The 27,195-nt window shown below is 49.3% G+C and overlaps 1 protein-coding gene across 6 annotated transcripts in view; it reads right to left on the reverse strand.

Annotated features, from left to right (window-relative positions):
- The window catches only part of LOC128339079 (collagen alpha-1(XXVII) chain-like), a 285,851-nt gene that overhangs the window by 80,177 nt on the left and 178,479 nt on the right, over window positions 1-27,195 (reverse strand). For all 6 annotated transcript variants that reach the window (XR_008312830.1, XM_053282602.1, XM_053282601.1 and 3 more), the window contains exons 23-31: window positions 26,097-26,150; window positions 25,650-25,703; window positions 24,747-24,791; window positions 23,312-23,365; window positions 20,703-20,747; window positions 12,219-12,272; window positions 10,828-10,881; window positions 9,533-9,586; window positions 6,491-6,544 (exon numbers count right to left, since the gene is read on the reverse strand). Coding sequence is in view for 5 of the 6 variants with exons in the window: in XM_053282602.1 (XP_053138577.1) it covers window positions 6,491-6,544; window positions 9,533-9,586; window positions 10,828-10,881; window positions 12,219-12,272; window positions 20,703-20,747; window positions 23,312-23,365; window positions 24,747-24,791; window positions 25,650-25,703; window positions 26,097-26,150 (468 nt within the window). In the remaining variant the exon portion in view is untranslated. The remainder of the gene's footprint in view (window positions 1-6,490; window positions 6,545-9,532; window positions 9,587-10,827; window positions 10,882-12,218; window positions 12,273-20,702; window positions 20,748-23,311; window positions 23,366-24,746; window positions 24,792-25,649; window positions 25,704-26,096; window positions 26,151-27,195) is intronic.

A 27,195-nucleotide genomic window follows, 5' to 3' on the forward strand; every position in this document is an offset into this window, starting at 1 on the left:
CGGAAGGCGAGAAGTGGACGTGTGTGGTGATGGCCACCAGCTTTGATGGCCCTAAGAGGAAATCAGGCACATTCATGAAGGTCTGTCACCGGGTATTAGTAATGACGGCTACATGGAACCCTCCCTTTTAGAGGAAGCCCACCTCTGCATGGCAGTCACCAGGGCTGCAAATGGTACACAGTAGAGGAGGAATATTGCCTTTAGGGTCTGCTGGTAGGCTTCCTATAGGACATGAGCCAGCTGGGGTGGAGGGTACCATCTGGGGGAATGAATTCGATGCCCTGATTAGAGAACGATGCGCCAGTTCGGTTCAGCATCGAGCCAACTCCCACAACCTGTTCATGACCCGGCCAAGCAGACACCCATTGGGTATGCATGGCGGCCTCCAAAATGGCCACCATGATGAATGGCAGGCCTGGAACAGGCTGAAGACTGCCCAAACTGAGCGATTTCTGGCAATAACAGAAGCCATCAGTGGAGGGGAGGGGGGACCTCCAGAGACACCCCACCCCCTGCGCCCGTGGCATTTAAAACAAAATTTGTGAACCCCCTCGACCAAACCAGGGGGGTTCGAGAGGGTACCAAAACAAACTGGCCCGGTACAGTTCGAGTATCATTCGGATTCGAACCAGGCCAACTGGTTTTGTGCACACCCCTAGGAATGAATGCTCATGGTGATTCTCTTCCCTCTTTGCTTTATGCTCAGCATCCAGCACTTCCTGTGGGAGCAAGCCAATGACTATTCCAGACAGAGAGATGTCCCATGACCACATCATGCTCTGCTTCTCAACACCAATGCCAGGGAAGGAGCAACATCCAGCCAGGCTCCAAGCCCCATGCATGCTCATAGGAACATAGGAAGCTGCCTTATACTGAGTCAGACCCTTGGACCATCGAGCTCAGTACACAGACTGGCAGCGGCTTCTCCAAGGTGGCAGGCAGAAGCCTCTCTTGGCCCCATCTAGAGATGCTGCCAGGGAGGGAACTTGGAACCTTCTGCATGCAAACAGGCAGGTGCTCTTCCTTGAGTGGCCCCATCCTCTACGGGGAATATCTTACAGTGCTCACACATGTAGTCTCCCATTCAACCAGGCTAAACCCTGCTTAGCAAAGGGGACAAGTCATGCTTGCTACCACAAGAATAGCTTTCCATTCCCAAGGAATGGTGGGATGTCAGCAAAAATCCAGGCAAAAGGGAAGGAACGTGGTCGTCCGTGCACCACAATCTGGGAAGGATGGCAGCAGCCAACCCACACTGAAAACCAAGCACTGGATTGAGAGTAGAGGAAAAGCATACCCCATACCGTCCTACCCAGATGGGGCTAGCACACCATCACTTCCCCTTCTTCCGATTTTTGCAGACACATGTACACTTCTTGGGAGCTTGGCTAGCTGCTCCTCCTACTCTGATTTTGGTCATGAGAACCATGCTTACCAGCCAGTAAGCATGGCACTGAGGGATCCCAGTTCCAGCCCCATACCACACATAGGCTTGGTGGCTTTTCCTAGGCTTGGTGGCTCCTGATGCATTTATTGTGGACCCTAAGTGACTTGACCAAGGCCACTCAGGGCATCTGTGGCTGAGGTACAGATTTTACCTCAGTGTTCCTAGGCTCAAAACACCAATTTCACTAGACCGTACTGGATCAGAACAAATAATCCAAATATACAAGGTGATGCAAAATCTAAATACCAGTTGCAGGGGAGCAATGGCAGGAGAGAAGGCCTGCCTTCATCTGTTGCCTGTGGGCTTCCCAGAGGCACCTGGTGGGCCGCTGTGGGAAACAGGATGCTCGACTAGATAGGCCTTGGGCCTGATCCAGCAGGGCTGCTCTTATGTTCTTAAGCTCATCTGCTTATATTTGCATTTCTGCACCATTTAGTTTTCAAAGGATGCTGTTTGGAGTTCTTTCCCAGTCTAGCGTTCAGCTTTGATTTTCATAAATAGAATGGTTCTCAGTGACCCGCGTTTAATTGCTGGGCCTGCAAAAATACTCCATCCGCTCCAGACCGAAGCGGATCTGACCACCCAGCTCAGGAAAGGATTTAGGATCCAGCATTTCGCTGTGCTGAAGTGAAAACTCCTGCTGGTCTTTCTAAAGTCTTTAAGTGCCTTATTTCCACCTCATTAAAAGAGTATTTTTGGGAAAGCGGCATTCCAAAATTAAGTGGCCCCGACAGGTTCAGTGATGAGGGGGGCTGGAAGGCTTTGCCACCGGCGCCGTTGCTCTCCGGTTGCTGGCTTCCCCTGGGCTTGGATGGAATGGAAGGTAGGGGTGTGCATGAACGATTCGATCATGAACTGGGCCAGTTCCACCACAGCACAAGGGTGCAGAGGAGCGCTGCACACTTGGGCTGCGCCAGGAGGGCTTCAAGGAGCAGCGGTGGCCGTCACTGGGCCATTAAAAACTATAGTCTACTTTTAAAGGTGTCCTCTTGCCGCCCCCTCCCCTGGCCACCCTTTAGAAGACTTTTCAAGGATTCTCCCACCCCTTTGCTTGTTAAGGGGAATCCAACGAGGACTCCCCTTTACAAGCATAGCCCCTCGGACCGCCGGACCGGTTCAGTCGAACGGATCAGACTACCCGGTTCGCCGACAAGCAGTTCCGTTCGAATTCGAACCGAACGGCAAAATACGGTCCGTGCACACCCCTAATGGAAGGTCAACGAGGGGGATTCTCCTGCAATCTGGTGCCTTTGGCAAAGGGTTAGTCAAATACCGCAGTGGCAGAGAACTGACGTCTGGAATCGCAGGCTTGGCTCCGGAGGGAGAAAGAAAAAAGGCAAGGGAAGGGGGGGGGGAAGAAAACACGAGGCTGCTGTTCCAGAACAGGATGCAGAAAGGAAGAGCTGGAGAGACGCTTCCTCTTGGCTTCACTGCCCCTGTGTGGCACCGTGCACGGAAGATGTACTCGCCAATGGAGCAGGGATTCGTTCTGGCCCAGAAGGAAAGGCAAGAGGCTGCTCCAAAAGAGTTTTCCATTCACTTCCACATTTCAGTGCCGGAGCTCCTTGAATGGCATCTGTTCCTCTCAAACAAGAGGGGCTCTTCCTAGTCTCTAGAACTATTGGGGGTGGCGGGAGTCCCCTAACTATGTCCCTGCATTAAGGGCTCTGGTAGACATTATGACTTCCCAACCACCCATCAACTCACACAGTTCCCCATTGTTCCTAACTGGCTGAATACAGCCAGTCCTCGTTGCCTGACGAATATAGGAAGCTGCCTAATACAGAGTCAGACCATCAGTCTATCTAGCTCCATATTGTCTACATTGACTGGCAGTGCCTCTCCAAGGTGACAGGCATGAGTCTCTCCCAGCGCTACCTTGAGATGCTGCCAGGGAGTGAACCTGGGACCTTCTGCATGCAAAAAAAAGATGCTCTTCCACTGAGCTGTGGCCCTATCCCCTAAGGGGGATATCTTACAGTGCTTGCAAGTAGTCTCTCATCCAAATGCAAACCAGGGTGGACCCTGCTTAGCAAAGGAGACTGCTTATGCTCACTACCACAAGACCAGATAGGCTACTCTCTGCTGACCCTTGCCCTCTCTCCTATTGGCCCCAACATTGGTGCTCCCTTCTCGATTCCAAAGTACACCAACAGCAAGGATGGAGGGCAGATATCTCCAAATTCTTCTGATGCAAAACATCTATATATGTGGCCCACTTCTGATCACAGATCTGCCCCATTATTCTGCTCTACTGCCCTTTACATTGATCAGCGTGAAAGAATTCTCTCAGTAAGGTGGTGTGTAGTGATCAGCCTCCCCACCCACTAAAGAGTTAACCGGAAGTTAACCCTGTCTTGACTGACAGGCTGGTGAACTTCAGGGCTCAGTCAATCAGCACACCAGGTGAGTGGGACCTAGAGAGCTGTTGGCGGGAGAGCAACTGGTCCTGTCCACCCCCGGCACAGTACCTCCAGTGACTGTTGCTGGTGTCTATCTTATGTTTCTTTTTAGATGGTGAGCCCTTTCGGGGGTCAGGGAGCCATCTTATTTATTTATTATTTCTCTGTAAACCGCTTTGGAAACTTTTCTGGAAAGCAGCATATATAAATATTTGTGGTGGTGGTGGTGGTGGTGTTTGGTGCAATGTCCTATGGCTATACACAATGAATACAATATTGACTTCTGTTCTTCCTGATTGGACCTGATATGGGGAGAGGATGATGCAATAGGAAGCAGCAATTTCAGGATCTGCTGGTCTGGGTGATGCTTCTAGGCTTGCTTCTGTAGCAGCACTTGGAAAGGATTCTGGGGCAGCCAGAGGCTGCATCAAGGTACCCCCTAAAGTGCTGCACTTAGGGGCCTTTGGGGCTAAGGCTGCAGCCAGAATACCTAGAGGGCTGGGACTGGATACAGCTTCACACACTGCCAGGGCCACCTTCTGCTGCCGCCACGGATTCCTTTTTATTCTTTAAAATTAATTGTGAATTGTATCCACTTTACTGTAAACCAGCTTGGGAGCAGTTATGGCTGAAAACGCAGTCTAGAACTATAAAAACAGATAAATACCCCATGCATTTCGAAGTCATTCCTTATCTCTGCAACAACCTTGGTTGTTTCAGCAGCTTACTTAAGCTTGACATTTTTGTGCCTCTCCTGAAACTGCCAAAGAGAGAGATTTTGGCTCTTGCTCTCTTTAAAGCTTTTTTTTTTTTTAACCTTGAATACCCAGACTTCCCATCTCTACTAGCTGATTCAGGATGAAAGCGAAGCCAAGAAAACCAGCTTAGATCTTTTAAGTTTTTGCATGAGTTCCAATCACACTCCTAATCAGAGGCTAAAAGCAAGAACTTGAACATGCTTTCTGTCGCCACGTTTTACAGCTCAATAGAAAATTTAAGACTATTGTATAATGCACTCTCTTTAAATTCTTGTTAGTTGTCTTGCAGTACAACCACATGCCTGGATCAATTTAAAAATCAATAGACTGATCAAACTAAAGCTCTAATTGCAGATTTAACGGTCACGCTGAGATTGAAAGCCCCACTGGTATGCAGTTTGCGTTCATCTGCCATCTCCTCCTTCCCCACAGTGCCAAGCTGATGCAGAAAAAAAACCCCACTATTCCTTTTCCTTCCAGCTGGGACCCAAAACCTAGTAGATATGTTATATGGCAGGCTCAAACCACTGTGGCTTTCTTTCTAGCAACAAGAACCGCAGGCAACAGAAAAAGACAGGGCTCAGCTGAAATCAAGTTCAGCACGTCCCTTCGATCTGGTTCTTCCACAATCTGGATGCAGTGTGTTCATTTCTGAAGGCATCTCGGCTCTGGCATGTTAATATAATATAGTACAGTGTCTATTCCAGATCCCCAAATTGAGCACCCTAAGAGAATTCATGCCCTTCCTCCAACATCCTTGAAATACCACCTATGTTAAGCCCTATGTGGAAATAGATAAACTTATTGAAAGGCAGATAGCTTAATTCGTCCGTTTGAAACCAGGTGATGAATCAGCTGACCCCAGAGCCAAGGCAAGTTTCCTTGGAAGTAACTCTTACTCAACTCAAGAAATTGTGAACAGAACCACAGCCTAAAATTCAGTCGTCTGTTGACAGCTCTGATTCCCACTTGTAAGGGATGCTTTGAAGTTGAATAAGAAAATAAGAACATAGCAACAGCCCTGCTGGATCAGGCCCAAAGCCCATCTAATCCAGCATCCTGTTTCACAAGAGTAGCCCACCAGATGCCTCTGGGGAGGCCACAGGCAAGCATCGTGCCTCTGAGGTTAGAGATGGCCCACAGCCACCAGACGAAGGTCTAAAAGTCTTGTAACAGGTTTTTCTTTCTTATATGTGATTTTTAATGTGAAAATGGAAGTTTTCCATTCCATTTTTATATGAGAAGGCAAGTTTTCACTCCCTTTACAACCAGGAATTCCACAGCAGGAAGCAACACCACATCCCATAATGCTTCGTCTGGCCCTGTTGAGCCTGAATGTATATATGTCCACTTTGAGTATGAATCTGGCCCGGATGGACCAATTAATCTGGTGGCATCTGGGTGGTCCGATAACCAGGAGACTTGCTCAGTGGTCTGACCTTGACTTCAAGGCACAGCCTGTACCCTGATAGGCTAACTAACTTATGTGATCAGCTGACCACTTATGTCATCAGCGGCTGAGCCTGGACTGGTTCCTCAGTATGTCTGCCCTCTACAATTCCTCTCTGTCAAGATAACGCTGTTTGCTATGCACCGTGCCATGGCTTTCCAGGGCCAGTCTTTGATACAACACAGGCCATTTGGAAACCAGGCCTTGCTCCCGAACTCGCTCCAACATTATTAAATATGATAAATATAAATATGATAAATAAATAAATGCAGTCTCTTCAAGTTGGCTCCAAAGTCCAATCAATGCTTAGCCACCATTCAAAAATCCCACAGAATGCCTTTCGTCAACTCGAATGCGAATTTACTCCGCTTAAGTGGGATGTTAATGGGAAACACGCTCAAGTGGGAAAAGTACAAGTTTAGCAAGCGCTTACCCGACGACCTTTTGCACCTCTCATTCCTGGGGGACCGCGAACTCCAACAGGACCCTGGAAGAGGAAAAGAACACGAGTCTAACTTATTCAGCCTGGACTCTCATCAGCGTCCCAGAATGCATGACACCCACTCAAGAATGCAAGACCTGATTTGCATGAGTATTTCTGAAGCGCGAGGCCCACATCAAACGTGGTGGCTGAAGTCAACATGGTCCCGCATGGTAAAAAAATTTTTTTTTGAGACATCTTGTTCTCAAATGCCTTCTGGCATGCTGTTAACAGCCACCTTACCAAGTGTTTTTGTATTCACAAGATCTTCTGACTATCGAACACTTTGCTTTAGCCAAGCGTTTGGCTAAAAGACTGAAGCCTGGAGACTGATGTATGGGGCAGTATAAAAATGTAATCAAGCAAGCAGCAGGAAAATAGCACCTCGTGGTGACTTTGCCACATCAAGGCATTTTAGGAAACTGCCATATACTGAGTCAGACCATTGGTCTATCTAGCTCAGTATTGTCTTCACAGACCGGCAGCGGCTTCTCCAAGGTTGCAGGCAGGAGTGTCTCTCAGCCCTATCTTGGAGATGCTGCCAGGGAGGGAACTTGAAACCTTCTGCTCTTCCCAGAGCGGCTTCATCCCCTGAGGGGAATATCTCGAAGTGCTCACACATCAAGTCTCCCATTCATATGCAACCAGGGTAGACCCTGCTTAGCTATGGGGACAAGTCATGCTTGCTACCACAAGACCAGCTCTCCTCTCCTATGTGGTTGGTTTTGTGGTTGGTAGAACAACCAGAACACCTGGGAGATTCAGCTAACGTCTGTCAAGGTTGACCGCCCAATTCACATGAGCTAGACCTAGAAGTTACAGTACCAAAACCCAAGAAGCCAACACCTGAGAGATCAATTTACATAATAGAGGTCTAGATCTAGAACAGGAGTTTTCTACCTATGGCCCTTCAAATGTCTCTGAACTACAACTCCCATCATCCCTAAGCCCTGATCTCAAGGCTACAGTACCCAAACCCAAGAACAGAGCCCCTAAGAGATTCAACTAAAGACAGAAGAAGAGGGTTGACCACCCAAGTTTACATAACAGATTCCCACAGTAGAATTGTATTTATTTGTGTTGTTATAATATGTATCCTGCCTTTTGAAAGCAAGCTGTTCTTACAGCAGCTCACGGCAGATGATTAAAAGAATACATTAGAAACAATATACAACAGATAAAATAGGAACAGTTTTGAAAATGCCATAAACAAGGTAGCTATTGCATTAAAAGCGCATTGAAAGAAAATAGTTTTTGCCATCTGCCGAAAGGTAGGCAAGTGATGTTTGCCAAGTTTATTTCCTCCAGAAAGGTATTCTACAATCCTAGCACCTCAGCTAAGAAGGTTCTCTTTCTGGTGCTGACCTGCTACTACTACGATGACGACTATTTATATACCTCTCTTCAGCAGAAGGCAGATATCAGCAACAGCCACTGCAGAGCGGCTGTGCTGGGGCTGGATATGGCCAGTTGCTCTCCCCCTGATAAATATAAATATCAGGAGAGCTGGTCTTGTGGTAGCAAGCATGACTTGTCCCATTAGCTAAGCAGAGTCTGCCCTGGTTTCATTTGAATGGGAGATCACATGTGAGCACTGTAAGATATTCCCCTCCAGGGATGGAGCCGCTCTGGGAAGAGCAGAAGGTTCCAAGTTCCCTCCCTGGCAGCATCTCCGAGAGAGGGCTGAGAGAGACTCCTGCCTGCAACCTTGGAGAAGCTGCTGCCAGTCTGTGAAGACAATACTGAGCTAGATAGACCAATGGTCTGACTCAGTATATGGCAACTTCCTATGTTCCTATAAGAGAATCACCACTTTAAAAGGTGTATCTTTGCTCAGTTAGCAGTTCGCACATGTTGCACCTCAGCTGATGAGGGGACACTGAGAGCCTCCAAAGTTAGTAACATAGACATCAAAAGCTTCCTTATATTGAGTCAGGCCTTTGGTCAAACTAGCTCAGTACTGTCAACACAGGCTGGAAGCATCTTCTCAAAAGTTACAGGCAGGAGTCCCTCCCAGCCGTATCTGGAGATGCCAGGGAGGGAACCTGGAACCTTCTCCAACGCAAGCAGGCAGATGCTTTCCCCAGAGCTGCTCCATCCCCTAAGGGGAAGATCTTACAGTCCTCACATGCAGTCTCCCATTCAAATGCAAACTAGGGTGGACCCTGCTTAGCAAAGGGGGCAATTCATGCCTGCTAGCACAAGGCCAGCTCTTCTTTCTTACACTTCTTTCCTCTGTCCTCCTTTCTTACACTTGAGGTGCTGTTGCCGAAGCTTGCTCAGCTCCTTCATTCCTTCTGTGCATTTTTTTTTAAATTAAAACCATCTGCTGAATCTCCAAAGGATTCACAATCAGTATCCCGGCGACTGCAGAGAGATGCACAGAAGCTCTCTTATTTCTACACAGTGCTAAAGATTTCAACTACACTACTTGTAAGAGCCTTGTGGGAGACTGCGAAACTGTCACCGTCTACAGCGCCCTATACAAGAGAGCTTTAAATAATAATAATAATAATAATAATAATAATAATAATAATAATAGTCGAGAAGAAAGAAAAACAAGTGAAAATAATCAACATAGCAATACCAGGGGATAGCAGAATAGAAGAAAAAGAAATAGAAAACATCACAAAATACAAAGATCTACAAACTGAAATTGAAAGGCTGTGGCAGAAAAAGACCAAAATCATCACAGTGGTCATTGGCGCCCTGGGTGCAGTTCCAAAAGACCTTGAAGAGCACCTCAACACCATAGGGGCCGCAGAAATCACCATCAGCCAATTACAAAAAGCAGCTTTACTGGGAACAGCCTATATTCTGCGACGATAACAATTGACAATAAAATTCAGCCATCCCAGGTCCTTGGGAAGGACTCGATGTCTGGATAAAACAAACCAGTCAATAACACCTGTCTGACTGTGTAAAGAAGAAATAATAATAATAATAGACATGGAGGCCTTTGGGTGGTTGGCGAGGAAAACGGGCATTACTTACTGGTTGTCCAGGGGGGCCAGGGGCCCCAGTTCCTCCAGGTATCCCTGGGTGTCCCTACGAAACAGAAGGATACATATAAAATTCTGGGAAATGTGCCTGTTTCCTTATCCCAATGCAATTTACCCTTCTAAGCAGTGTTCCCTCTAACAGGGATTCCCAGATGTTGTGGACTACAACTCCCAGAATCCCCAAGCAAAAGCCGTTGCAGCTGGGGATTCTGGGAGCTGTTGTCAACCACATCTGGGAATCCCTGTTAGAGCGAACACTGCTTCTAAGGGCTGCTTTATGCATCTTGCAGGGCCGCCTGTCAGCATATGCATGCAAGGCAGAGAGTCACAGCTCCTGATATTTATACCCAGGTGGCACCCAAGCCTACAATCAAGTTTGTTTGCTTGTTTCCCATGGTGAGTTGTGGGCCGGGGTGTAGGGTGGGTGGGAACGGACACTGTATCTAGAAGGAATATGCAAGCAACTTCTGGAGGGGCACCTGTGAGAATCTGGGGCATCGAAACACCACCGAGTTGTGTGACACTTTAAAAATTAACACAAGTATTGTTATTTATTTGGGGAAATTTATGTACCGCTTTCCAGCAAAGACTCCCTCAAGGCAGTATATGCACACAGCAAAAGGAACAAGGAGACAGTTGCCTTTCTCAAAGGCGCGCGCTCTCTCTCTCACACACACACACACACACACACACACACAAGCGCGCATGCACACACACACACACACAAGCGCGCATGCACACACACACACACACACACAAGCGCGCATGCACACACACACACACACACGACAGCAGCAACAGTCACTGGAGAGATGCTGGGCTGGGCTGAATAAGGAACCTCCCAAGGGGTGTGAGGAGAGGTACTTCCTGCAGAGTTGGCAAGGGCCAGATCTACCCCCAAAGCTGCTCCAGTGGCAGCCAAAGCATCTGCCGCCCGAAGCGACCGCCTCGCCGCATGGAAGGGCCGCCCCACCTTCAAGGGCCCCAGCCTGTCTGCTCGGCAAACCAGGGCAGCCGTTTTCTCAGGCTTTTACAGATCAAGTGAGGCGAGGGGGCGGTGGGTTCTGGGTGGTCAGCACACTTAATCCCGCTCGGTCACATGAGCACCAAGATGTTAGAACTTGGCATGGGCCACGCGCACCCGCTCCTTGACCCCAAGGGGAATAAGAAGAATGCACCGCTGAGGTCAGTCAGGCTGTGCAAGTGGCAAAGAGAGAGGGGGCGGGGAGGGAGACCATCGCTTGTCAGGGCAGAGAAGGAGCGAGAGAATGCAGACTTACTCCTTACCATCGACCCCTTGTCGCCTGGCTGTCCTGGAGGTCCGACGATACCCCGGTCGCCCTAGGGGAGACAATCCGACACGGAAGTCGAGTCAGTAGTTCTGCTAGCCAACAAATCACTAGCTAGCATTGGGGCACTGGCCAGGGCTATACGATGCAGCCGTCTTTCCGAAGGCTAAGCCAGTGCAGTTCTGGCCGGTACCTAGATGGGGGACATCCTGGGATGCTGCTTGAGTTCCATGATGGAAAGGAGAGAAGTGTGATCAACAAGGGAGCAGAGATTCGACAGTCCGATGGTTCTAGTGCTACAGGGATTTTTCTGCCTTGCCTTAAAAATAACCACTTTACATCGGTGCATAAATGTGGCAGAAAGGTGTCTCAAGCATCCTGCATGGGATACAGATCGGAAAATTAAACCCACGTGCCCTTTGTGTGGGGAGGCTGCCGAAATAAAGAGCATCTCACAGACGCTGGTATTCATAGCTGCCTTAGACAGAGTCAGGCCATGGAAAAGGCCCACCACTGAACAGGGTGCTCTGGTCCCTTGCTGCTGCTGCTGCTGCTCTTCACCACTGCTACCCACTTGCTTACCCGCCCTCTCCCTTTAGCCCAGAGAGGGTAAAGGAGCAGCAGGGACAAAGCAGAGCTGAGCAGCAGCAGGGGCCCACTTCCTTTGGGCAAGGAAGTGGCCCCAATGATGGCATCCTGCCTGTGCCCCCCCCTGCAGAAATCTGGAGGCGGAGTGTTCATTTCATTTTAGCCCCCAACACAGACCACTGCTAACTTGGCAAAGGGGCACCTTGTAATATGGTGATTCTCTTTATTGAGCAAGGGGAGAGCAACTGGCCCTATCCGTCCCCAGCACAGCATCCCTCCAGTGGCTGTTGCTGGTGTCTATCTTGTGTTTCTTTTTAGATTATGAGCCCTTTGGGGGCAGGGAGCCATCTTATTTGTTTGTTATTTCTCTGTGTAAACTGCCCTGAGCCATTTTTGGAAGGGCCGTCTAGAAATCGAATTAATGATACTACTACTAATAATAATACCGGCTTGCTTATAGGAATATGAAGGATATTTATATACCGCTTTGCAACCAAACCTCCCGAAGCGGTTGACACAGAAAGAAATAAAACAAATCAATAAAATGGCTCCCTGTCCCCAAAGGGCTCACAATCTGAAAAACAAAACAAAACAGAAGACAGACATCAGCAACAGCCACAGGAGGAGGATGTGCCGGGGACCGATAGGGCCAGTTGCTCTCCCTCTGCGCAATAAAGAGAACCACCACTTCAAAAAGCCGCCTCTTTGCTCTGAATAACCATTCCTATCCCCAGGTCTCTGAAGCTTCTCCGGAGGCTCTTGCAAGGTAGTGCAACTGTCTCATTTGCAAGCCATTCTTACCTTCTCCCCGACGATCCCGGGTTCCCCCACTGGACCAATGAAGCCCATCAGACCCTGAAGAGGAGAAGTGGGGGGTGGGGGGTGGGAAGAGAAGCCACACTGATTTTCTGGTTTATTTGCTCCAGGAGTAAACAATCCCTCCAACTCGTTCATTCTCTCGGCTGGATTAATTAACCCAGCGTGCTTTGCAAACTGCCCAGGACCTCTGACTGGCTACCGGCAAGGACACAATTGCTCTCAAGCGGAGGCCTCCGCCATGCAGCCAGCTGCTCCTGCTTTGAAACGGCCGTGGGGCCTTTGATGCTCGGCGCCGGCGAGAGCCACAACACAGACCCAGACCAGGAACAAATTACAGGCAGTTCCTCCACAGTAGGATGGAGAGGGCTGTGTTTAGGCTCTTTCTTCTGTGGCATCTAAGCAGACAGGAGGCAGCATCGAGAATGGAGCAGGGGGAGGAGGCTGCCTCAACCTCACCCCCCTCCTGCCCACTTGAGCCTGTGCTTTTGAGAGCGAAAGAGTGGATTGCACTAAGCTCTTCTCCAGCAGGCACCCAGGAATTGGCAGCTGCAGCTCAGTGGTAAAGCACAGGCTTTGCATGCACAAGGTCCTAGGTTCAATCCCGCCCTGGCAGCATCTCCAGGAAGGGCTGAGGGAAACCCAGCTGAAACCTTGGAACTAGGATATTCCCCTCCGGGGATGGGGCCACTCTGGGGAGAGCATCTGCCTGCAGAAGGTCCCAAGTCCCCTCCCTGGCAGCATCTCCAAGAGAGGGCTGAGAGCGACTCCTGCCTGCAACCTTGGAGAAGCCGCTGCCAGTCTGGGTAGACAAGACAGAGCTAGATAGACGTCTGACTCAGTAGAAGGCCTGTGTAGGGGATTATGGGAGTTGAAGTCCAATAACATCTGGGGACCCAACGTTGAGAAACCCTGCTCCAGAACTACAACTCCCATCATTCTCAGCTGCAATTCATTGTGGCTGGGCGGGGGGGGGGTGAGGCGAATTGTAGTCCATCCACACCTGGAGGAACCCAGGTTGGGAACCGCTGTCTTATGGGACGGCCCTTTTCTAAAGCCCCGGGGTTTGTACAGGCTTGCCTAAAACAAGCACCGTTTTCCAACGCAGCAGCGACAAGAAGAGGGAGGCGGGCACTTCGACCGCCACCCGGTGCAACATTCTTCTGCTAATGACCTAATTGGTAAGGAAATGGGAATTTTCCACAGCGATATTCTGAGACAGAAACTAATTGAGTAGAAATAAGACAGCTTGGCTTTCATACCCGCGGACCAGTGGCGAGCGACAGAGGCCAGCTGTGTTTTCTTTAGCGCAAAGGGGACCTGGGTTTCTTACTCGGAGGATGTCTGGAGTGACTCTGAAAGACAACCGCCGCCAATGGCAATCCATCTTCCACGACATCTTTCATCCAGGGTTCCATACGGTGTTTTCTGTATTATCTTATCTTGCCATCCAATTCCATCTTGGGGCAAAGGGTTAGGGTTAGGAGGAGAGGCTTGCTGGGTTGAACTGAAGGCTGGTCTAGGACAGCGTCCTGTTCCATACAGTGGCCTCCCAGATGCTTCCAGGAGCTCCCCAGCAGCATACAAAGGCAGCAGCCCTGCCTTGCTGTTTTTCCCAGCAACTGGTATTCATAGCAATATAAAGAGCTGCCATATACTGAGTCAGACCCTTGCTCCCTCTAGCTCAGTACTGTCTACCCAGACTGGCAGCGGCTTCTCCAAGGCTGAAGGCAAGAGTCTCTCTCAGCCCTATCGTGGAGATGCCACCAGGGAGGGAACTTGGAACCTTCTTGCTCTTCCCAGAGCGGCTCCATCCCCTAAGGGAATCTCTTCCAATGCTCAGACATGTAGTCTCTCCTTCAAATGCAAACCAGGGCAGACCCTGCTTAGCAAAGGGGACAAGTCGTGCTGCTTGCTACCCCAAGACCAGCTCTCCCCCCTCAATAGATGAATCGAGGATCATGGTTAGGAACACAGGCAGCTGGAGGAGGGTGTGGTGGACTTCACAGGTGGACTGCCTCTGGACCTGGAGGTACCATTCAACCATCACTACTAACAGTTATTGATGGGGCCCTTCCTTGCCCTCCATGCAATTTGTCAGGCCCCATTTGGAAGACATCCACGTCAACTCCGTCGTATCTTCTAGCAGCAAATCCCATAGGTTTATCTTGTAATTTGTGGAAGTCCCAGGAACGTAGTAACATCAGTAGCTGACTACTTGGTGAAACACACAGCACACCCGAGGGCGGCTCTAAAGAGTCGCGTTTTTGCTTCCGTCTATGAATGCCAAGTGTGTGGGCTAGCAGGCCTTTCTGGGGTGGGTAATTCCACAAAGTTGGAACCAAAACCATGGTATGTCAGGGGCGCATGATAGAGACACCTTGCTGAAACTAAGGAGGTCTAGGCCTGAGGAAAGTCTGGATGGGAGACCAACTAGTACATAGACCGCCTTGAGCTCCATAATGGGTTTTAAATGCAGTCCATGCATGAAATCAGTGCAAGAGGTTTGCACGTGTTGGAGCTTTTCACACCAAGTAGCAACCAGATCTTTAAACGATATGCAACATACTCTTAGGACTCCCCCATACCACATCTGGGGCATAAGCACTTGGGCACATGTACAGGAATTATTGCAAATGGGAAGCTGGTTAACTGGCTCATGTGTATACACCCTATTCACACCGCATGGGACTGGAGTTTAAAAGAAGTTGGCCTAAGCTGGAGAACCTCCCATTAGAAAACAGCGAACATGTGGGATTAGTCTCCCATTTCTGGCCAATGACTGTTAGGAGAGACACGGTGGTTTTACACAATTAGCTAATTGGTTAGTTGGGATTGGGAACACGGCCTTAAGCCTGCGAACTCCCTGCCTGCCCATATCTTCTTGGCTTTGATGTGGAGCCATGATGTTTACTTCCGGGTTGGTTTAAACCACAGTTCTACAGCATGTGTGAAACCAGGAACTGTGGTTTAGTTCTGGCTTACAGGCTAGGATGTTAAACCATCTTTAAAATATGGCTAGTTTGACACCTGGTTTATTAACTAGAGTTAAAACACAGTTCCTAGCTTGAAACAGCCTGTACAAAGAAAGAAACGAGGACGTTACACAGGAACGTAAGAAGTTGCCTTATGCTCAGCGGGTATTTGTCCATCTAGCTTAGTTTTGTCAACCGTTACCACCAGCAGCGTCTCCAAACTTGAGTCTTCCCCAGGACTACCTGGAGATGCTGCCAGGGATTTAACTTGGGACTTTCTCATGCAAAATAGTCACTCTACCACTGAGTTATGGTTCCATCCCCAATGTGACAGCACATGAGCTGAGGTAAAGGGAGGCGAAGGACCCAACATGTGAGCTAGTTGGGCTTAAGTTCATATTCCTGATCCTAAATACAGGTAGCCCTTGTTATCCGAGGGAGTTCCATTCCCGCTAATTTCTGTGGATAACAAAACAACAGATAAGGAACCTGAATTCAATGGGAATTGGGGGTTAGGTTCCTGGAGATTTAAAATATGGCAAAAAAAACCCACACAAAAACCCGAATAATAAAGCAGAAATAAGTGAACTAAAGTACCGTCCCATGCTCTGCAGGTGTCCAGCAATGGCCCCCAGAAATGCTGAAATCCACCGGTTTCCCACAAAAAAATCACAGGGGAGAGGAGTAAATTGAAAGCCACAAAATGGCTTCTTTTACAAAATGATGGCCAGAAATGACCTTGGAGGTAATTTCCCACCACCCAGGAAGTGTGGATAGGAGGATTTTTGTATCTGCTAACAAGGAGGTCAGGTCTCCTTAGCCTGACTGCGGATATGTGAAACTGGGAGCACGAATGATGAGGTTCACCTGTAATCAGTTAGTGGGCTGTGTGTGAACCCAACAATATTGTTTGCATTGCAGCAGGAAAAAAAGAAAAGAAAGAGGAAGGAAGAAAGGAGAGGGGGAAAGGAAGGAAGGAAGGGAGGGAGGGAAGGAAGAAGAGAGCAGAAAGAAAGAAAGAAAGAAAGAAAGAAAGAAAGAAAGAAAGAAAGAAAGAAAGAAAGAGAAACAAACAAACAAACAAACAAACAAACAAACTGCTTTTTGGATGTTTTTGGTTGGAAAATTGGGGGGCGGGAATCATTTCCAGAAGGAAGATGCAGAAGGGAAAGAAACCAAACCAGAACTATGAAAAAAGCAACAATACCCAGCAGGACAGAGTGTTACCACAGAGTGAAGAATGGGTGGGAAAGATGGCTTCCAAGACAGGCCACAGATCCCTTAGCCAGTGGATGGGCAGCCCGCAGTCGGTCTCGCCAAAGTCGCCACAGACGGTCTCGTTGTGGTCGCTGGGGGAGGAGAAATCGGCGGAGACTCCAAGGCTACAAAGTGCTCGGTCAATCTGATGGTTTCCAACATGCCCCAAGAGGATATGAGTTGTTTCTTTTTCTGCCTGTGGCCCCCCCTCGTGCCTATAGGGAAGGATGCTTTCCTAAACACCTTCACGCTTCTCTGCTAGAATACTGCCCACTGTTACAGTCCAGCAGTATTTCTCCAATTGCAATGAGGGAGTTTCGAGGTGCCCCCCCCCAGATTTCCAGCCAGGCATCCTGGCAACAGTGCGTATTGACTTTCTCCGCAGCACAGCTGCATCTTGGTTCAGCCTGAAGTTGTCTGGAAAATGCTCCACTCAACCTCTTCATTCCCAGTGGCAGGAGGACACCACAGCTGTTTGGGCTTAATTGGTTCATGGCTTGTCATTTCCCATCGTGGATGAGAGCAGAGGACAGCAGGGGAGCTTACTGTTCAGGGTGGGAAAATCAAACAAGGTCATTTATGGACATATGAAGCTGTCTCTTACTGACGCAGGCCATGTGGATCTATCTAGCCCAGAAGGGTCTTCCCTCTGCAGTAAGCAGCTCCCCAAAGGAGCCCGCTATTTGGGCCAAGAGGCACCTATTCAAAATGGCTGTGCTCTTGTATTTAGCAGGGGGAGAGCAACTGTGCCCCTGCAGCCCAGCATAGAGTCTCTTCAGGGGCTATTGCTGGGGTCTCTTCTTGGACTGGGAGCCCTTTGGGGCAGGGAACCATCTTCCTTTCGCCATGGAAACCTCTCTGGGAACCTTTTTTGGTTGAACAGCAGGGCGGGCAGGTACTCCATCAATAATAAATGAGCGGCCCCCTGAGGGAAAGGTCGGCCTCGTGAAGCGTCGCCCGCTAACTGGGCCAAGGGGCACCGGTTCAAAATGGCCGCTCTCTGGTTTAGCAGCAGGAGAGGATAGAGTCTCTTTAGCGGCTGTTGCTGGTCTCTCCCTTGTGCTCTTTTTTAACCTGTGACCCCTTTGGGGCAGGGAACCATTTTGAGGCCCCCAGTTTGGGAATCACGCCTGCTAACTGGGCAAAGAGGCACTTATTCAAAATGGCTCCTCTCTAGTATTTAGCAGGGTTAGGGGGCAGGGAACCGTCTTCTCTTGTTGGGGAACCTTGCGGGTAGAGAACCGTGTCCTCTTGTTTTCCTACTTTAGCAACTTTTTTGGTTGAAAATCAGGATGGGCAGGAGCTCTGTCAATAATAAATGACTGGTCCTCTCAGGGAAAGGTCGGCCTCGTGAAGTGTCGCCCGCTAACTGGGCCAAGGGGCACCGGTTCAAAATGGCCGCTCTCTGGTTTAGCAGCAGGAGAGGATAGTTTCTCTTCAGCGGCTGTTGCTGGTCTCTCCCTTGTTTTCCTTTTTAACCTGTGACCCCTTTGGGGCAGGGAACCATCTTCAGGCCCTCTTGGGGCACACAGTTTGGGAATCACCCCTGCTAACTGGGCCAAGAGGCAACCTTTAGTGACCTTCGTACTTAGCAAGCTGGGAGCAACTGTCCCTCTTCAGCCCAGAATAGGCTATTGTTGGTGTCTTTTCTTCGACTGGAAGCCATTTGGGGGCAGGGAACCATCTTCTCATTCCTTTTGCTTGGCAGTTCACAAGTTAGCCAGTTCACAAGTTAGCCCACTTGCGCTTCCAACGTCCATGCGTCCACCATCTTGCATGGGAGTGGATAACATCATTGCAAGCTATGCCACCGAGGTGTCACTACAGCTGTAGCAAATTTGGTTCAAATCGGCTAGAGGGTCCACAAGTTAGCCTACTTGCTCCTCAAACGTTTACGAACCCGCCATCTTGAATCAGCATGGAGGACATCATCATAAACTATGCTGTCGAGGTGTCCCTAGAACTCTACCCAATTTGGTTCATATTGGTTCAGACATGGCGAAGTTGATAGCAGGGGACACACGGACACACTCACTCACAGAACGATAGGTGTTCTCATAAGCTTACTTTTCTAAAGGAAAGTAGGTTAAAAGCTGTATTGGTAGCACAGGGAGCTGGGAGCATGCTTCCACCTAGTGCAAAATCTGCATCTTTTCCCCCCTCCCTTAGATTCTGACCTAACTGCTGTCATCCATGCTTTCGTAAGACTTGGCTAGTGCAATGCTCTCAGCAGGGCTATCTTTGAAGGCTATTCAGCAATTTTTCTATGCACACTCTGCTTTTGGCCAATGCTAGAGACTGCAATTTTTTTTAAGCATTTTGAACGGGGCTGTGATAACAGTGGGGAACTAGATTCTAGTGCATTAATGTCATGAGCTGCTGATAATTTAACTCCATCACGAGGCAAATCGCTGAAGCCAAGTTATTACTAGCCCAAGCATGGAAATAGCCTCAACTGCCCAACACTGACGCTTGGAAGCATAAAATCTCATGAATAAGTTGGCCACCTAAAAAACTGATGTGGGAGCGGAAACCGGGGTTCAAACTGAAAATTACACAAGAGTGGACTTATTTATTTATTGTACTATAACTATGCCAAGAATATGTTAAGGCAAGATGTTTGATCTTGATAGGAGCAGATGGTTTTCTGCATTATTGCAGTACATTATCATTTGGGATATTTTCATTCTTCACACAATCTATCCAACTTTTCTTCCTTGCTGCCCATTATGCCTGGAGCCACTTCCCAGCATGTCTGTGATGCTGCTCTAATTTCCTTTAATTCCCTCCTCAAAACACACCTCTTGGCTCAATCTCCTAGCCCCCTTATATTTATATTATTCTTTATATAGCACAATCTATATACATGGTGCTTTACCTAAACGTGCATACTTACAGTATAGTAACTGTGCACATTTAGGTAAAGCACCATGTATAGAGATTGTACTATATAAAGAATAATATAAATCAATTATTTCCTCAGTCTCTTCTGCTATTTCATTAGCCCAACAACACTGCCACGCCTCTCTGATCCACACCAGCCCCAGGAAGCCCCAACACTTCTCCTCTGCATTCAGCCCTCCTAAGGTTGCAGAAAATCCACCTATCCAGCTGGTTGCTCTTGTGTTGCTGCTATTTCTCTGTTCTCAGTTTCACTCGCAAGGCTCCAAATAATTTTCTTGCATGCAAGCTTCATTTCATGGGGACACAAGGTCATGCCTCCTGTGGTCTAAAGCCACAAGGAGAGATGTACATATTGTCTCTAGAAAGTAGAGATGTACATATCAGACGGTATAGAAATTAGATAGATAGATAGATAGATAGATAGATAGATAGATAGATAGATAGATAGATAGATAGATAGAGCAAGCATTGGCTCTTCTTGGTAATCAGAGCTGCTGCTCTAACAAAGGTGGCCCTTTCATGAGGTGGTCACCTCAGGTGGCAGATCTTGGGGGCAAAATGCCCCACACTACTTCGGTAAGGGTAGCTCTTTAGGACCAATTTGACCCTTGCATTCTTGCCATGCAACAGTTCTCCTTATGCTCCTTGCAAACCCTCCAAGGAGCACAAGGAAATAAAAGGAGGCTACTAGTAACTTTCCTCCCTCCCTGCCCTCCAGGCACTTTTAAAGCTTGCAAGGGTCAGTTTTGCAAGGGGGCTGGCTCCCTCCGGAGGCAAGGGGCAAGGAAACATTTCGCACTGCACAGGAACATAGAAAGCTGCCATATACCATGTCAGACCCTAGGTCCATCCAGCTCAGTGTTGTCTACACAGACTGGCAGTGGCTTTTCCAAAGTTGCAGGCAGGAGTCTCTCTCAGCCCTGTCTTAGAGATGCTGCCAGGGAGATAACTTGGAACCTTCTGCGTGCAAGCAGGTAGATGCTCTTCCCAGAGCGGCTCCAACCTCTACGGGGAACATCTTCCAGTGTTCACACATGTCGTTTCCCATTCAAATGCAACCAGGGCAGACACTGCTTGGCAAAGGGGACAATTCCTGCTTGCTACCACAAGACCAGCTTTCCTCACCTCATGTGCCACAATCCCTTGTGTCACCACTGCTAACAAGACAACATTTTCCAATCCAGAACTGAGAGTGCCTTTGACAGCTACAGTGCCGGCAATCAAAACTCTCTTTGGCCATAGAAACCAAGCCAACTGCTTGAAAATATCGAACCAGGAGGGCAAAGATATCACACAGAAGGGGACTGAGCATAGGAAACAGAAAAATGTTTACCAGATCACCAACTTTTCCTGGCCGGCCTGGATTCCCTGGTTCACCCTGAAAAAAGAAGGGGAGAGGTACAATATTGTAAAATGTTTTGCAAGTGTCAGTAACAAATGTATTGCATCTCCCCTCAAAAATAAACTGGTGAGTATGGTCTCATTTATTCTCATTTTATAGATGAGAAACTTAGGCTATGAACTAGTGATTTGCCCAAAGCTCTACCACTACGACCGCTACTACTACAGGGGTGTGTGTGTGTGTGTGTGTGTGTGTGTGTGTGTGTGTGTGTGTGTGTGTGTGTACACACACACACACACACACACACACACTCATTCATTCATTCATTCATTCTATTTCTATATGCTCTCTTCAACCTAAGTTCTCTAAGCAGGTTTACATAGAAAAATAAATAATACATAAATAAGCTGGTCCCCTGTCCCCAAAGGGCTCACAGTCTAAAAAAGATACATAAGGCAGATACCAGCAGCAGCCACTGGAGGGATGCTGTGCTGGGGTTGGATAGGGCCAGTTGCTCTCCCCCTGCTACAAGAAAAAGAGTCACCACTTTAAAAGGTGTCCCCTTTGCTCAGTTAGCAGGAGTGACTACTATGACAACATTCTGCCACCAACATCCTCAAGGAGGACCCTTCATTCAATAGATCAGATTTCTGTCTCGGCAGGACTCCTGATACTGAGCGCAGCAACCTCTGGAGATTGGTAACCATGGCTGGTCAATTCAGACACCATGGTTTTGCTAACCAAAGTTTATAACCCTGAACAGCATGTGGTATTTCTACATGTACAGCAAACCATGGCTCAGGGTTGCCTGTCTGCTTCCCCACCCACCCGGCCTCTGAGTTCCATGGAGGTAGAGAAACAGCTTGGGTGAGGATTTGCGGTGAGCACCAACAAGGGTGAGCAAACTTGCTTCAAACCCTGGTTTCCGATTTGGGCTTGCCAGCTAACTGCAAAGCCAATTCAGACCTCATGTTAAACCAGCTGTGCTTTCTTAACCAGGGTTTGGTGCCCGGTCTGATGGAAGCCATTAAGTAGCCTTAAGCCCCTGTCCAACTGCAGGCCTTCTGGGTGGATACTTGCGAGGATTCCCTTGGATTGTGGCCAGAATGAGGTCATGCAGGACTGTCTTAGAAGGGGTGGCGGCAGCCACGGCTGTGCAGAGTAGCGTCGCACGACCGGAGAGGGGTGGAGCATGGTGTGCAGAATACTGCGGGGACCTCGCAAGAGCCAGAAGCCCCATGAAATGGGCCTTTGGGGTCTCGTGAGATTTGAGGGCCTCTTTAAACTCCCGAGAGATGATGAGATGGAGCCGGAGACAGAGCACACCCCCAGAGCACACCCCAGAGGGTAGTTAAGCAGAGCAAAAGGAAGATGGGGGTCAGATGGGGAGAAGGCAACCACCCCCATTTCCAAGCCTTTGCCGAGGCTGTGTGGAAGGCGAGGCCAGAGGGAGGCATCCAGCAGGCACCCCAGGCCATCCCTGGGAGCGGAGCGGGGCAGACCCATAGCCAGCTGGTGGCATGGTGCGTACCTGCCACACCAAAAAATACACACCCCAAAATTCTCTTCCCTCCCCAGCCTCCCTGACAGTTTTCACTGCACATTTTATAACCTGCCTCCCCTGATTTCTGCAATATTTCTCCAAAATATTTTTTTTGAAGGGCCCGGAGGGGGGACCCCGCAAAACCATACCACTTTTATATTCTGTACACCACCCGGCACAGTTTGTGCTCATGAAAACAGCCGAGAGAGCGGAGAATTTAAGCTAGCTGCATGTTAGCAGGAGTATGATTGTCTTTGGCTCAGAAAGAGCATCTAATTAGCACAGCATTTACACAGGATGTTTGTCGGGGGGAGAGAGAGAATCTCACAGCAATGGCAGCTGCGTTTTCTCAGATGCCGCGTCAGGATTACCCATGGGCTACCTAGGCTGGCCTGTTATTTGTGGATGTCAAGAGCTACATTTTTATCTCAGAGAAGAATGGGGTGGGGAAGAAACATGCCCTGGAACTCTCTCGTGGCCAATTAAGACAGCAGGAGGAGATGACTGGATGTTGCAGTCCTGAGACAAACTCAAAAAGAAGAGAGAAGGAAAAAGCAACAAGAAAATGGGAAGGAGGTGCCAAAGCAAGTCTACGGCGTGCATTTCTTTCGACTTCCTCAGCTGGTTTACAGGACTTGTTGGAGGGGCTTGTTTCTTGCTCGCGGGCTTGTGCAACTTTAATTAAGAGAGAGAATGTCCTTTAGAAGAAAAAATAAATCCAGAAAGGCTCGTGGAAAAGGCGCCGGGGGAGTTGAGAAGAAGAAGAAACTGAGTGATTTCAAAAGAGGGCTAACTTGGATAATAAAACTCTGTGGCTCCCAAAGCTATGCACCATCATTCTTTCTGCCACAGAAACCACACTGAGTTAGAATTTCCAGAGGGGGAAAAGCCAAAGAGAGAACGAACAATGGTTGGTGTGGCATGGGGGGCACGGAGAGAAAACCCTCCAGATCCACAGCATATTGAAATTAAAGTCATGGGATTCCCTGAATGACAATGTCTTATTTCACCATGTTTCCGGGTTAGACACAGCCTCTTCTTCTGTGGTTTGTTTTACCTTTAAGCCGTCGGGACCTGGTTTCCCCGGAAATCCCTTCCTGCCAATTGGACCCTGAAAAAAATCACAAAGAGACACAAAACCCTTCACGGGATGCAGCACGAAATGCAGCTCAAGCACAAGGGACAGAAGTCACCACAAACAACTGGGCTACCTAGGCTAGACTAGGCTAGAGCCAGCATGGTGTAGTGGTTAGATTGCTGGACTAGGACCGGGGAGAACCGGGTTCAAATTCCCATTCAGCCCTGAGACTTGCTGGGTGACTCTGGGCCAGTCACTTCTCTCTCAGCCTAACCTCCTTCACAGGGTTGTTGTGAGGAGAAGCCTAAGTATGTAGTACACCGCTCTGGGCTCCTTGGGAAGCGGGCAAGGGCCAGCTCAGTCCCAACAAGCTGCTCCTGTGTCGCCAGTGAGGTGCCTCTAGCTGCCCTGCTGGTGGCCTCGTGGAGAGGAGAGCTGGTCCGGTGGCAGCAAGCATGACTGGTCCCCTTAGCTAAGCAGGGTCCACCCTGGTTGCATTTGAATGGGAGACTAGAAGTGTGAGCACTGGAAGATATTCCCCTTAAGGGATGGAGCCACTCTGGGAAGAGCAAGAAGGTTCCCGAGTTCCCTCCCTGGCAGCATCTCCAAGATCGGACTGAGAGAGACTCCTGCCTGCAACCTTGAAGAAGCCGCTGGGTAGACAAAACTGATCTAGATGGACCAAGGGCCTGACTCAGTATATGGCAGCTGCCTATGTTCCGATGTTCCTATTTGCTGCCCGAGGCCACTGCCTCACCTCGCCTCATGAAACGGCCCCTGCCGTCATGATGTCCCCAGGGAAGCTCTGTGGACTCTTTTACATCATTCAGAAAATAAAGGGAGGACACAAAGACAGCAAGGTGGCTTGAACCTGACGGGAATCCGGACCTTCCCCGGTGGAGACGAGCACAAGGCAAAGGCCTCCTCTCACTGGTCAACTTTCGTCGGGGCTGTGCCTCTTTGGGCTGAGGACTCCCGTGAGTGAATGTCCCCTCAAACATCTGCACACGCCTATTAAACCCCCAAATTTCTAGCCCACAGCAAAAAGCTCGGAGGTTGGAAGCTGGGATCGGGGGTGGGGGGTCATGATGCCAGCCTCAGTCTCCTCCCTGCCTTCATAGGTCACCTGGAGAGCAACTGATCAGCTGCCAAGAGGGACTTCGGTCTGTGAGACAGTCATGGCCGTCCTCCGCCCGGGAAGCCCTTTCCTGACCCCAAACGCGTGGTGGTGAGAAAGAAGCACTCTGCACATGTTCAAGAGGCATTCTTTCTTAGAACTCCATATATTCTGGGGTTGAGGCCTGCCACTGAAAATAGACTCCGGGGCAAAGTAAGAGAGAATCTAACTGGAATTAAGGCCAGCGATACTATAGAAAAACCTCCACCACCACCCAATGCCCCCTTACGCTCTTACCTCTGCCCCTGGGATGCCAGGTGGTCCAACTGGCCCTTCATCTCCCTGACGAGCAAACAAGAGAAACGCGGGTGAGTTTAAAAGGCAGGACTGTTATCCAGTTAAAGGGGCTTTGGCCAGTCATATGAGTTTCGGCCTCGACTCTTACAAAATATCATTGTCCACGGCCTTCTTCGATGATTCTTCCATGGACTTGGTTTGATTCTCAGCTGGAGAAGCAGATGGAGAGCAGCAAAAGGAAAATCTGGGACCACCTTCAGGCAAGGAGATGCTGCCGGGTGTCCTGCCCTGTCCCTGAGCAAGGAGAGCTGGTCTACGGGAGGAGATCTGGTCTTGTGGCAGCAAGCATGCATTGTCCCCTTTGCTAAGCAGGGTCCACCCTGGTTTGCATTTGAAGGGGGAGGGCTAAATTGAGCAGGCCTGGTGTAGACCATCCTGAGCTAGATGGGCCAAGGGTCTGACTCAGTAGAAGGCTGCTTCCTACGTCTCAAACACTGCCCTGGGACAAAAGCTTCAATGGTGCACGTCGCCACAAACCGCCTCAGTGAAGGCTGAGCCACACACTTGCAGAAAAAGAGGGCTTTAAAAAAGGTTGAACTCTTTAGTTGCACCAAGAAGCACAGTCGACATCTGCAGCAGAGGGCTCTCTCTCTCTAGATCTAGAAGGTCCCGAGTTCAAGTCTTGGTACCCCGCAGTTTAACAAGTCAGTGCCACTGGGAACAGCCTCTCTTTTGAGATTCTACAGAGAGGCTGCCACGAATGGTTGATGATGCTGGACCAGACAAAGCACTGGTTGATTCAATAATGTTAGCCATGGGGGCGGGGGGCAAAGGATTCCTTAAAGCACTCAGACCTCTTGGCCCTAAAAGGAAAGGCTTTAGTATCTCATGCTAGTTCCTTACCTCTTGGCCAGGTAACCCCCTGGGACCAGGTAATCCCCGTGCTCCTGGTTTCCCCTGCAAGGGACAAGGAATAAGACTCAGAAAGCAGAGAAGCACACAAACTATCGAGGGCCCACCGAGACACAGAGAGACCTTAGTTTGCCAGCGTGTGCTGACACGGGACAGTGTCCAATGTCAACTCTGTTGCCGACAGAGAGAGAGAGAAAGAGGGAAAGAGAAAGAGCGAGAGAGAGAAAAGGAGAGAGAAAGAGAAATCCTCTCCTCCAACTCTTGGAGGCATCTCAAGACAAACACGTTCTGCAAACCAAAGCTTTGGCCAGAACCATCCACAGGGATCTCTGGGGTTTCTCTCTCCCCCGTCTGCCCGCCCGCCTCCTTTCTTGGTTCTTTTGCTTTCATTGGCTGCTGCCGGCTGAACATAACGTCTGGTTTCTCGGTGCCGCTCACCTTAATGCCTTCAGGGCCATTGTGTCCTGGTGGGCCAATGTCGCCTGGAAAGCCCTAGAGGACAGGACAGAAAGAAGGGTGTTGAGCAACCAAGCCAAAATGGAGCAAAAACTTCAAACGCCGGATCTTAGGGAGAGTCAATCTGCTACCTTCTGGAATATATTTATTTATTTACAGTTATATTCCGCTCTTCCTCCAAGGAGCCCAGAGCGGTGTGCATAGTTAGGTTTCTCCTCACAACAACCCTGCGAAGTAGGTTAGGCTGAGGGAGAAGTGACTGGCCCAGAGTCGCCCAGCGAGTCTCATGGCTGAACGGGGATTTGAACTCGGGTCTTCCCGGTCCCAGTCCAGCACTCTTAACCATGATACCACACTGGCTCCTTGGAGAGCCCTTATGTTATATTTCCAAAGGTCCAAGGAGTCCAGCATCTAGTCAACTGAAGAATGGTCAGCTAGGTGCAACCAAATATAGCAGTTGGTCAAGGAACCAACCAGAGCAGGAGGCCGTTTGGGTGCCTGGAGGCAGTTTTGATTTTTGAAAACATCGAGTCTTAATCCCACTTTGAGCCCAAACCAAGGAGCTCAGGCCCAAGACTTAGGCTCTGACTTGGGATGAGCCCTTCCATGAAGCAACATGAAGCCAGCTACGTCATGCAGCAACTTTTGGAGGTGGGGGCATACGTACAGGTGTGCTCTTTCTTTCCCTCCCTCCCTCCCTCATATGCTGCTTGATCCTGCCTTTGTTGGCAGTACCACTAAACAGATACTCCAGGCCAGGCTTCCCCAATCTGCGGCCTTCCAGATGTTGCTGAACTACAACTCCCAGCATCCCTAGCCACAATGGCTGGGTATGCTGGGAGTTGTAGTTCAGCAACATCTGGAGGGCCGCAGGTTGGGGAAACCTGCTCTAGGCCAACCATATAGCCATCACTGTCCTCTCCCTCCCTGGGCACTCTAGCCGAACTTTATGGGCAATACTCTCCTCTTCCTTCCTCTGCTTCCTCTCCCGTCTTTATGGGCTCCTCCACATCTCCTCCCCCTTTTCTTTCTGAATTTGAGCTCCGAGAACAGCAGCCAAGCTAAAGGGGTGGGTGGAGAT

The sequence above is a fragment of the Hemicordylus capensis genome, chromosome 17 (genome assembly GCF_027244095.1).
Source record: "Hemicordylus capensis ecotype Gifberg chromosome 17, rHemCap1.1.pri, whole genome shotgun sequence".
NCBI lineage: Eukaryota > Metazoa > Chordata > Lepidosauria > Squamata > Cordylidae > Hemicordylus > Hemicordylus capensis.